At 45.7% G+C, this 12,970-nt stretch overlaps 1 protein-coding gene across 2 annotated transcripts in view; it reads right to left on the bottom strand.

Moving 5' to 3' along the window:
• The window catches only part of CFAP91 (cilia and flagella associated protein 91), a 57,657-nt gene extending 46,028 nt beyond the window's left edge, over positions 1-11,629 (bottom strand). For both annotated transcript variants that reach the window (XM_039519630.1, XM_039519632.1), the window contains exons 1-4: positions 11,458-11,629; positions 10,543-10,619; positions 6,141-6,298; positions 2,105-2,188 (exon numbers count right to left, since the gene is read on the bottom strand). In XM_039519630.1, coding sequence (XP_039375564.1) covers positions 2,105-2,188; positions 6,141-6,298; positions 10,543-10,619; positions 11,458-11,614 — 476 coding nt within the window. In that variant the 5' untranslated portion in view covers positions 11,615-11,629. The remainder of the gene's footprint in view (positions 1-2,104; positions 2,189-6,140; positions 6,299-10,542; positions 10,620-11,457) is intronic.
• Between the last annotated feature and the right edge of the window lie 1,341 nt (positions 11,630-12,970).

The following is a 12,970-nucleotide window of genomic DNA, read 5'->3' as shown; positions in this document are numbered from 1 at the left end:
AGACCAGCGCTGTTATTGGCCTCCAGGGTATTAGGAGATATCCCAGAATGCTTTTAACTAAATTACTCCCTTTGTTTTGTTATGCTGCCTCTCTTTGTTTTGTTGTGAACTTGGGGCTCCGGGAGCTGCTTATCTAAAAAACAAACACAGCTCCTGTTTGCCGTGATCAATCTGTAACTGACTGAGCAATCAAATGAGATAAACCCACTACCTTGCTGTGAATGAGGCAGGCAGGGGGATGAGTGTTTGCTTGAGAATAGAAACAGCGGGGGCAGGGGTGAGAAAGGGAGTCCGTTGGAGCAGCTGCTTATCTGGTCTGCAGGCTGTTTGCAGTTAAGAGTAAGGGGTCGGGAAAAATTTCTGATTTTGCAAGGCAGGGAGCTGATACACAGTGTCGGCTCCAAAAATCCACTCTCTCTCTCTCCCCCAGTCCCTGTCACACTGAACCCCACCCCCCTCTTTTGAAAAGCATGTTGCTGCCACTTGAATGCTGGGATAGCTGCCCATAATGCATCACTCCCAACAGCGCTGCAAATGCTGCAAATGTGGCCACACTGCAGCGCTGGTAGCTGTGAGTGTGGCCACACACCAGCGCTTTCCCTACACAGCTGTACGACCAGCGCTGTAACTCCCAGCACTGCAACTCTCAAGTGTAGTCATACTCTAGGCCAGTAAACTCTTCAAGCACTAAGCTGGGGGTAGCGGGACAGCATGGCCGGATAGGTGTTCTCAAGTTCTAATTTCCGGGATAATATATAATAAATTTTGAGTGCTAGAAGGTCTCAAGATAGCAGCTGCTAAAATCATGTTGTAATTCAAGTTGGGGTTGAACAGAAAGAGAGTTACCAAAATAAGGTTACTATTGAGCGTATTCTCGGCATTGTATGTATGTTTGAGTTTCTTTAAACCCTGTGGGAATCCGGAAGTGGAATCCTATGACATAAATCAGCTTTAAAGGTCAACCATATTTTAAGTTTATCTAATATGATTGTTTCCTTCAGTGCAGTAAGATAGTTTTAAAGTGAAATGTGCTTCAAGTCCTAAGTATTATTATTATATTATTATTATTATTCGGGGGAGGGATAGTTCAGTGGTTTGAGCATTGGCCTGCTAAACCCAGGGTTGTGAGTTCAATCCTTGAGGGGGCCACTTAGGAATCTGGGGCAAAAATCTGTCTGGGGATTGGTCCTGCTTTGAGCAGGGGGTTGGACTAGATGACCTCCTGAAGTCTCTTCCAACCCTGATATTCTATGATTATTAATTAATAATTCCTGCTTAGAAACATACACTAGGAATTTCCATGTCAGAGGAGACTAATATTAACCTAGTTTCATTACCAAGCTTTCCTAATAGCCTCTTTAAGAGGCTTTTAAAGTTTAAGTTAAAATTGTGGCAGTGAACAAGCCAGTCTGTGTCTTCATTTTGCTAAAATAACTCTAAACACCTTTGATTCATTTTTACCAGACTAGCAAAATGTGAGAAATTTTGGAAAATTGGATTTAAAAGGGGCTAAGTTCATTAATAGCATAACACAAGTCCCCAGAAGTAAAGGCAGTTGAGCCTGCACACATGAGCAATGAATATGTGCCAAATTGGAAACTCTTGTATCATGGCATTTAGCAGTTATTTCAAGTCCTATACTAATTGAGACCAATGCCAGGGCTGCAGTATAATTCTAGGGGAGGTGTGGTTCTGAAAGAGAAGTCATTCTTATGATGAAAAGTTAAATTGTAGTTCCCTCTGCTTGTTTCAGTGGTAGCAAAACTGAAGTTAAAAATCCCTCTTTTATATTTCCAAGAGACTGAAAAACCACAATAGCTGGGTCAGCTGCATCTCTCCCTTGATATGACTGGGTCTAATGCCAAAGGCTATGCGCGTAAGCAACTGCTAAGCACAGACTGGCTGTTGCACTTGCCTACACAAGTTAAGTATTTCACATTTTTTCAGTGCTCTGTCACACAATGGGCTAGATTCTAATCTCAATGGCGGCAGTGTTCCAGAGCAACTCCACTGATGTCACTGGAGTTACACCAGTGTCAGAGGCAAAGTGACAGATTGGAATTTGGCCTATTCCATATATGGTAGTCATTAATTCATTCCTTACCGTTCAAAATACTTGTAGCGGTTCCTTCCATTAATTTCAGGATCTTCATACACAATTTGAGGAATCTGAAGAGAAGGTTGAGATCTAAAAAGCCGAAAAAGATAAAAACAGATCAAAATATTTTCAGAGAGTATGTTCAGAGCAGTTCTGATTTTTTTTTTTTAAGATACTGTTTTAACTATACTTCAATGTTTACTATTTCACTCTGGACTCCCACAGCTGCATCATTAAAACATACACACCTCAAACTCTATAATGAAGTAGCAGCAAACACCTTTATCTGCATAAGTAAGATCGAGATTATGCATTTACATTACTCTATAGTCTCTCATATATCACTGCAGCTCTAAACTTAATGGAAATTTCACACTTTGAATATATAAAGTCAGTCATTTATTACTTCTGTTAAAATAAAATTCGGGACTGGAGACTATTGCTCAAAGAAGATTAACCACCTGGAAAATCTGAATTTGTAAAATTCTGTTACTTTTATTTGTATGTGTGGGCATGCAAAAGAATCTGAATATATTTGTATGGTACAAAATACAAGGGGGGGATGAAGCAAATGAAGGAGAAGAGTCTCCCTCTCTAACTAAAAATGGCTACACAGATTTTGATCAAACCTGGAAATGACAGGCTGGCTCTAAAATTTTCATTTCGCATTCTCCACAAGTAAAGAATTAGGCTGACCTTGTGGATGGCTTAAGGAGTGTACTGGCTGGAATACAGCCTTTGTAAAAATAGCCAATACTCCCCCCCCCCCACCATTTCCCATCCTGGAGAACCTTACACTGAGTTTGAAGTAGGGCAACAGACTGTCTATAATTTCCTGTCCATGTCTTCTTGGAGGTTGTACATTACTTAGAGAGCTCAAGAGGTCATGAATGAAAGAGGTTACAGACAGGAAATAGAGCTCCCTGAAAAACCTCACGCCACAGCACCAGATAAGAACCCTGGGTAAGTCATTCCACAAGTTCAAAAAGTCACACTTCGCCATTTTTAAGACCATCTTTGGCAACTTACTAGAAGCTTGAAACTAATTTATATAAAATGGAGCAGTTTGTTGTTGCCCTAATTTTAAATCCAGAGGCATGGCTTACAGAGACATAGATTACCAGTAGGAAATGTGGTTTGACTATTTGGATTGAACAGAGCACTGCCTGCTGTGATCTGCTGAGTCCAAGAACCTCATATCACAGGCTCAAGAGTTGCATTCTGGAACTCGGAGACCCACAGATTAGCCAACCACTACCACAAACACTGGACAGAATGAGGTTTCATCAACCTTCTCTGGCGTTCAATACATTGCAAAGGTTGTTTTAAATCATCCTTTCCCAGCACCTGCCCCGATGTATTGCAACAAAATAATATTTGGGTCAAGATGCTAGTATCTGAACCTGAAATGCTTTCTTGGCTCTGACAAACCTTTAACTGCAAAATTTTGCTTACAGTTCAAATCAGTTAATTGAGCTGATGGCTTTTGCTACTGGCATTGTCTCCATGTCAGAGTGCTTCTCCATCCAGATGAATTCTTATTTCATTCAGCACATGCGGGCACTTATTTTCATGATCTAACTGTTTTAGCATAAGCTACTCATCTCATTATAGTACAGTTATAGCCATAATAGGGACTGGGCAAATAGCCCCTTCTTACTCCACAGATCTGCTCCTTGTGTATCTTTGAGTTACATCTGCTGACTTTACTGACACAAACAAGCATTTACTCCTGTTAGCCCTGCAAAACTAACACAGCTACTGGCGAGCAATCTGGGTTACATTCTGTCTCTTGCATCAGCAACACTATCAACTAGAGCTGATGATGGGGATGCTGGACATTTTTCATTAATTAATTTCTCTAATGTTTTATTTTAAGAAATCTGTTCAAATTTCAACAAATTTCAAGGAGTTCTACTGTCAATTAACTTCCTGTTGCAAAATTATTACTAATGGAAGTATAAGAGGCAGAAAAAGCCCAGTTAGAGTTTCATGTCCTGGGTGCAGTTTGAGGTGCTCAAAGTTAGAAAAAAAATCACCTTTTAGTTTGTAAAATGAGGAGATATACTTTGGGAATCACTAAACAAGAATAGGTATGGAAACCTGCATGTCACTCTGACAGTCACTGTTTCACTATTGTTAATTATACTTTAAAGCTCAATCACTTTCAACCATAAGGAGATGCATCACAAAACCAGGTCAGAGTCTAGATGCAGCTTGTTGACAGAGTTAGTGCAAGAAGTAAGTGTGAGAACAGCCAGTGCTGCTTTCACCTGCTACTTTCATGCAGGTACAAAGATGATAAGATCGGAAGGCACCACTGTGATGATCTAGTCTGATCTCTCCTGTATAACACAGGGTATAGGAGTGCCCCCAAATTAATTCCTGATTAAACTAGCACATCTATTTTAGAAAAACATCTAATCTTGATTTAAAAGTTGCCAGATAGTGATGGAGACTCCACCATGGGCCTTGGTAAGTTGTTCCAATTGTTAAAAATGTACATCTTATTTCTTAAATCTGAATCTGGCAAGCTTCAACTTCTGATCAAAATAAGCTGAGAGGAAAAGAGCACAGCAGTGATAGTTAAAACTTGAAAGTATAACATAAAGACTCGATAGAGTAAAGAATTAGTTCTTGTATGCTTAAAAAAAAACCCTGTGAAGTCTTCATCCAGGCCAACATCCCTCCTTGTCTGACTACTGTCTAGCCCTTCCAAATAGCCTTTCTGAGTCCCAGCGCTTCCGATAGTGCTGCCCATTTTCTGACAAGCTCAAGTATCTCCTCACATCACTCCACTGGCTCTTGATTCATTTCCGGATCCAATTCAAAATTGCCCTCTTTGATTTTAAACCCCTCCACGGACATGACACAGCCTATTGTACTTTTCAAACCTTGTGTTCCTTTCCCTACTCTTTCTGCATGCCTAGCACTATTCTCTTTTCTATCCCTTCATGTGAGCTGGTGCAGAATCTCTTTCTTCTGCAGTTCATATTGTCTGACTGGAACAAGCTCTCTATCCTCAGCTCCTTCTTCCTATGTACCTTAATTCTTTGAAGTGGTTTGGGAAGTAAGTTTATATGCAACATGTTATTCAAAATAATATTGTGTTATTTTGTTAACTGATATAGCAACCGTGTACAGTGTCCCAGATTCGCACAAGGGAAAAAATAATAAAACCATATTTAAACAACTCTAGTCCAAATGGACCAGGTAATCAGCAACTCTAGTCAAAACAAATAAGACAGGCTAAGGAAAAGAGACCAAACAAGATGGGGCATCTGAAAAAGGGAGGGTAAATGGTCAGATGCTGACCTAAATAGGAAGGCCTCACACAGAATCTTGAATACAGCTACAGAGGGACGCCAGCCCTTGATTCACTAAAGCACTTAAACGCATGCTGAAATACTTTGCTGAACTGGGATCCTAATGGACATATTCCAGGAGAGAGTTCCTCAGACAGGTCTCCTGCACTAAGAAGACCCTGCCCCAGGGCCGCCCAGAGGATTCAGGGGGCCTGGGCCCCCCAGCCGCTGAATTTCCGCCGAAGACCCGGCACTTTGGCGGTGGGCCCGGGGTGGAAGGACCCCCCGCCACAGGTCTTCGGGGCACTTCGGTGGCGGGTGCTGGAGCGGAAGGACCCCCCACCGCTGAATTGCTGCCGAAGACCCGGAGCGGAAGAAGCTCTGGAGGCCTGGGCCCCGCGAGAGTTTTCCAGGGCCCCCAGAGCGAGTGAAGGACCCCGCTCCAGGGCCCCCAAAAAACTCTCATGGGGGCCCCTGTGGGGCCCAGGCCAATTGCCCCACTTGCCCCCCTCTCTGGGCAGCCCTGCCCTGCCCTAGTCCAGTCCAAATGAACCCTTGGGCTGCACAGCAAGGACAATCCAGTCAGCTTCAGCCTGGGAGGGACAAAGGAGAAAGACTATCACTTAAGTAGCTCCAGCCTGGATCACTGAAGTTTTTATAGCTCACATTGAAAACACGAGCTTTAAATAAATATATATATATATATTTAAAATATAGTCCAATGGTAGGACACTTACCTAGAAAGCTGCTGAAGAACCTCTAGGCGCTGCTGGGCCCTGCCTCTCCACCTTCGGTCAATAAATGGGGGCACAGGATTTCTTTCCTCCAAACGCAGATTGTACCAGGGATAATGGATCAGGCTGCTAAACATGGTTTTAAAAATCGGCATCTTTTTCTAATTTTAACATGTAGACAAGAGAAATGGCAGTTGTTATTTAGCAATTCCATGAAACACTAAAGAGATCATCGCTTCAACTAGTGTTTTTGAGTTTATATGTAAACAAAGCATGAGAAATATATAGAGATTAAACAAGTTACTGTGAATTACAGAGCTATAAATCTGGGTGGTAGAGGTGACGACAAGCTCTAATGACATCAATCAGTAAAAGAGTGCTTCCCCAAATGAGGAACATACAGGACTAAAAGGCAAGGGCATGGAGAGACTAAGTATCAACCTATGTAGCTGCAAAGAAATCCTTGAAAATGTGGCCTAAATATAACTGATGCAGCTACATTTGTTTAAGTGGGCAGAAAACCTGAAATCAGCTTTAAGATATGAATTGCCCCATTTATTTCAGTGGGTGCTAACTTAGGAGCCCAATTAATGCACTGTAAGGGTATGCCTACATTGCAGCTGGGAGGTGTGATTTCCAGTGCAGGTAAACAGACCCTGTGTGGGCCTGGCTAGCTGCCAGAGTCCAAGCCCACCTGACCACTGGAGTCTGAGCTCGGGAGACTAGCCCGAGCTGCTGCCAGTGTTGCAACATCCACACTGCTATTTTCAGCATGCTAGCTCAAGCAGAGATAGCACAAGTCTCTATACCAGGGAGAGGCAACCTATGGCACGTGTGCCAAAGGTGGCACACAAGCTGATTTTCAATGGTACTCACACTGCCTGGGTCCTGGCTACCGGTCCAGGGGGCTCTGCATTTTAATTTTAAATGAAGCTTCTTAAACATTTAAAAAACCTTATTTACTTTACATACAACAATAGTTTAGTTATATATTATAGACTTATAGAAAGAGACCTCCTAAAAACGTTAAAATGTATTACTGGCACGCGGAACCTTAAATTAGAGTGAATAAATGAAGACTCGGCACAGCACTTTTGAAAGGTTGCCGACCCCTGCTCTATACCCATGCTGGGAATCACACTTCTCAACTGCAGTACAGACATACGCTAAATGTCAACATTGTGCTACAGATGCCCCCTTGACTTAAGCAATCTTTCTGTTCCGGAAAGCCTTGTGTAACTCGAACTTTGCGCAAGTTGGAAACGTATACTTGTACATTACGCAAAAATTTCCACAACTCAAAAATCCTATTTCTGGTTTATGGAACTTTTTCCATAAGTGCGAATTTGCATTGTCAGGTCTTACATAACCCGGGGAGCATCTGTATTTCACTATTCATCAAAGTATGTAAGAAAGGAAAGGAAGTGGCATACTATGAAGATCTATACAATCTACTCTATATGATGGCTCATTATGACTAAGCCATTAACGATAGATGGCGAGTTTGAACGGTAGCACCATTTGTTTCATTTTCCTGAAGGAGGACTCAACTTTCAAAGTCTGGGAAATGCTGTCATAAAGTTATCACAACCATCCTCATCCCATCAGATGACATTATAGCCCCAGAATTCAAAGCCATCTTGTTTTTATTATATACCAGACAGCAGCTTAGTCAGATGGTCAGAGCTGTGGATAAGCACATTTTAAACAAATCAAAAGGAAAAAATAAATAGGAGGTGGAACATGGAATTTATTTGGCTAAACAGGGATTTTGACACGAAGGGGAGATTTTCAAGTAAGTGATGCACTTTGGGCCTAAATTTGGATCCTGGGGTTTTCAGACAAGAGGGAATACTCCATACATAGACTGGACATGTAGCAGCCAATATACAAGGGCTCCCTTTCAGAAATCTGGTGTTTCTAGTGCATCATCAGACATTTTAAACAAAAAAATGCGCTCAAAGCTAGGAGTGACAGAAAGATTTGTGGGTATTTCTATGCTATTTGCTACCTGCACGGAAGCCACACCAGAAACCATAGTGACAGCAGAAGCTAACAGGGTCAATAACTCGGTGTAACTGGTAGATTCTCATCATGCCATTTACACCCGTGACCTACAGGGTTTGAGGCAATGTCTACACTACATACATTACACCAGCACAGCTGTACCACTGCAGCTGCACCACCGCTGGAAGGTCTCCCATACAGTCACTCCATGCCAGCAGGAGAGCGCTCTCCCACCAGCCTAACTAAACTATCCCCAACAAGCGGCAGTAGCTATGTTGGCACTTTTGTCAGTGAAACTTATGTTAGTTAGGGTTTGTTGTTTTTCACATCCCTGCCTGACAAAAAGTTTTGCTGACAAAAGTGCTAGCGTAGACAAAGCCTGAGTGAAAACACATCCGTGTCCTTGCGCAAGTCACATTACTCTCTGTGTGCCTTAGCCGCCCATCTGTAAAATGGGGATACTAGCATTCCCTGTCTCATTAGGGTTTTGTGGGGATAAATAAAGATTATGTGACTCTCAGATACTACAGTAATGGGGGCATACACACACTAGATCAATTAGAGCTAGCGTAAATATAATATTAGCGTAGTCATGGTAGCACAGGCAGCAGCACAGCTTAGCTGTGTTGAGTACAAACCCAGCTGAACTCCGATGGTACATACTTGGCATGGCTTAGCTGTGCCGCCACTGGTACCTGTGCTATTGCAGCTAAACTATTTATACACCCACTAGGCCTCATTGAGCTACTGTAAGTACATCTAGGCAAGCTGAGAATCCCACCCCCAGAGCTACTGTGAGTACATGTAGGCAAGGTGGGAATCCCATAGAGTTGCCTCCAGGATTGTCCTGGAGTCTCCAGGAATTAAAGATTATGTCATGTGATGAAACCTCCAGGAATCCATCAAACCAAAATTGGCAACCCTAGAATCCCACCGCTAGCTAGTACTGTAGACGTAGCCATAGAGGACATCGAAAAACTTCAGAGAAACAGCGTTTAGGATAAGTGGGAGGAGACGAGACAGGAAACAGGCTTTGAATAATACATTTTTATTGGCTCCATTGCATGGAAGGCATCAGCTTGCTTTAGAAGGGCTGTGCATCAAGAGTTTAATGCCTCCCAACCTACTCATTCAGAAAAAGTCTGAATAAACCCAGGAGGCCAAAACCAAAGTTCCTTGTTTGTCAACCCCTGGAATTGTATCACATCCCTTTTTCTTTTGCATTCTGCCTAAATGGCTCACCTGCAGCTATCAAGATAAGTAAGGGGCATTGTGTGAAACACTACTTACAGTTCAAGTGCTCTGTTAAAAAAACAGCACAATAACCCAATTCTTCTATTGTGTCTAAGACTTTCCTTAATGAACCATAGACCAGTTGTCAGAGGCATCCAGGGGTGTCCCATTCTCAAGCACTGATTCATGACTTGGGTGTTTAGGAACAGAACATAGAACTGTTTATTTCTAGACTACTGGTATAAAGTCAACCCAAGACTGGTGATGTTTTCCTTTCTTTACAGAGCTTGTGCTGGTCTAAGGAAGTTAAGATTGCTCAAGTGCAATCACATTTTTTACATATTGTGGCAGAGCTCTGACCTTGTCCCCGTGGGTCCCGCACTTCTAGGCGGTTTACACTAGCCTCAGTGGCTCACTGCGACCCTCCATGTAGCCCTTCTCTCTCTAGGCCCAGGGTTACAGTCTACTGAGCCCTTTTCATCATAGGCTGCAAGGAGGTTGGTGAGAGAACTCCCACAGTCTCTGTTGTCCCTGGGGGCTTATTTCAGAACAGTCTAGCCTCCTGTCCTGACAGGTGCCTGACTTCCCCTCCCAGGAGATGTTTCTGTAGTGGTGGGTTGGGGGGGAACCCAGGCCCACCCTCTACTCCAGGTTCTGGCCCAGGGACCCTAATGGTAGCAGTTGTTGGCAGCCAACCTTTCACTGCCAGAGTTGCTATGTTTCCCTGGGCCACTTCCCCACAGCTCTCCTGCTTCTCCCTTCTTCACCCTTACCAATGGTTTGAGGGCATCTTCATTACCCAGCCCATTCAGCCACACTTCCTCTCTTCTGGCTCCCTGGCTCTCCCCAGCCTGACTGGAGTGAGCCCTTTTATAGTATCAAAAGGGCCTTAACTAGAGTCAGGTGTTCACATTACCTTAATGGACTCACCTGACTCTTTGCAGGTTAATTGGAGTCAGGTGTTCTCATCAGTCTATAGCAGCCCCTGCTCTGGTCAGTCAGGGAACAGAAAACTGCTAATCCAGTGCCCAGTATATCTGCCTTCCACTAATTTGTTGTACCCAACTGGCCTGGATCTATCACAATATATATTCATATTCCTTTAATATAAGGAAGAATGTGGGAAAATCCTTTCCTGAAGATGTCTTAGGCTGAAACAACCTACCATCTTGTCAGACATGAGATGAGCCTGGACATTTGCCTTTGCATGGTCCTTCTCACTTGATAATGCAAACAAGGGATCTGAAATATAAGCAATCACATGGATTCAAAGAAAATGAACAGAATAGTAGCCAGGCTCCTCTTGACAAGAAGCCAGTTTTGCCAGGCCATAGAATAAACAAGACAGAAATAAAAATGAGCAAGCGCCCTTTTATGCATCTGACCCCCGAGTCAGCCTCGATGCTGCTGCTGTACCGAATGACCACGCTCCGGTGGGGAGAAATTAAAGGCTCATAATTTTTAAAGTGCTCTGCTGGTAACCTTTACAAGCATTAAACGGTGGCTACGGCCGCGAACGGAAGCAGCGGCAGCCAGCATTTGCTGCTTCCCCATGGAAAGAAGCGTCAGGCATGGCCTTGCCCATCCGCGGGGGACTCCATGCTCTGCCCACGCCTTTTCCCCTAAAGCTGCTTTCAGCCTTTTAATTTCAGCTCTTCCCCGCAGCCGCGTGCTCGGAGGAGCCTCCCGTTCCTCTTCCAGAGCCGCTTTCCCAGCCCGGCCTCCCAGCACCGACTGACGGCGCCGCAGCTCGGCCCAGGCTGGCTCAGCGGCTCCCCCTGCGGCCGCCGGCCGCATCCCACCACGCGGGGCCCGGCCACGCTGCATCCCACGGCGCGGGGTGGCGGCCGGCCCCTGTCGCACAGCTCGAGCGCCTCGCGCCGGCCGTGGCCAGCCCGCGAGCCCGCACGCGGGGTGCGCGCGCAGGGGGCGGAGCCCCGCGAGCCCGCCCGGCCTATCAGGGGTTGCGGGGCCTCGTCGCCAGCCCGCCCCTCTGCTGCCGCCCGGGCGGGGCCTGCGGGGTGGGCGCCGCCCCCGCGCGGTCTCGGGGCCCGGCCGGCTGCGGGCCGCTCGCCGGTACCGTATAGGAAGTCGAAGGCTCTGCTGGGGGCCGCGCCCGGGCGGTACCGGCCCCCGGGGCTCGGGCCCCCGGCGCCCGCCGGGCCCTGCACCGCCCCGATCACCGCGTAGCTGCTCATCCCGACCGCCGCGCCCGGGCGCTGGGTGCCGTTTCCCATGGCAACGGGGCCGGGCGGGGCTTCCATCCTGAGGGGCGGGGCTAGGCGGCAGGGGGCGGGGCTCGCTATGCGCACGTGGAGCAGGGGGGGGCAGCGGGCGCTTCCCACTCTGCCCCCACCACATCCCACCGTGCCCCTCCCCCCTCTACTCCAGCGCCGCTCCACATTCCGCCCCCCCAAGAGACATTATATTGAGGATCCCTCCCCGCCCCCCGCCAAGCAGGGAGAGAGTGAGACTTGGGAGCCCCCGAAACGAGACAGGGCAGCCTCAAGTGCAGTGCTATGGGCCGGCTGCAGCATTGGGGTGGGGCTGGACCTAGCTCCCTGGGTGGCAGGTATCCAAGTGCATCGCCTGGCTCTTGATTAACTTTATTATTATTATTTACTTTATTGACTTAAATATGATTAAAGATTGACATTATTATTTTATTATTAATTTATAGTGTCGCAAAGTCTGCAAAGTGGTTTACATTCAGTTGAAATAGACACAGTCCCTAGCTGCTCCGAAGAGTTTATCATGTAATCTGTAAACCTCATTGGTTTGTTACCCATTGTTATTACTCAATTCTCAGGTGGTATTTGTGAGGATTAATTAGTGAAGTGCTTTGAAGATCACCTGTTCATCTGTCACCACACAGAGCTAATCTAATGTAAAGAGCCTATCACTCTTACAGCTGGGGCTGGTAGTGCTGCCTATTACTAAGGTTGTACAACGCTTCCCACCTTAAGACCCTCTTTTCAGTTGCTTATAATTTTGCCAAATGTTAGCTATTTGGGCTGAAATTTTACATGTCAGATGTCTGCCTCAGTCCTGGCTTAATCATTTCTGAGACTGAGGCTCAATGAGGATGGACAGGCAACCTTACGTTTGGCATTTCCTAGCCATTGGGTGCCTGACTTTGCAGCCTTAATAGTGTTCTTTTAACATTATTAGCCCCAGTCGTGGACCAGGACCCCATTGTGCTAAGCACTGTACAAGCAGACTAAAAAGACAGTCTCTGCCCCAAAGAGCTCACATCTAAGGCCTGGTCTACACTGGGGGGCGGGGGTTCAAACTAAGGTACGCAAGTTCAGCTACGCGAATAGCGTAGCTGAACTCGAACTACCTTAGTTCGAACTACTTACCCGTCCTCATGGCGCGGGATCGAAGTCCGCGGCTCCCCCGTCGACTCCTCCACCGCCGTTCGCGGTGGTGGAGTTCCGGAGTCGACGGGAGCATGTTCGGAGTTCAATATATCGCATCTAGATGAGACGCGATATATCGAACTCCGAGAAGTCGATCGCTACCCGCCGACCCAGGCGGGTAGTATGGACGTACCCTAAGTATAAAATGAGACAACAGATGACTACAGATGG

Source organism: Mauremys reevesii, linkage group 1 (genome assembly GCF_016161935.1).
Source record: "Mauremys reevesii isolate NIE-2019 linkage group 1, ASM1616193v1, whole genome shotgun sequence".
In the NCBI taxonomy this organism is placed as follows: domain Eukaryota; kingdom Metazoa; phylum Chordata; order Testudines; family Geoemydidae; genus Mauremys; species Mauremys reevesii.
This window is presented reverse-complemented; position numbering and strand designations above follow the sequence as displayed.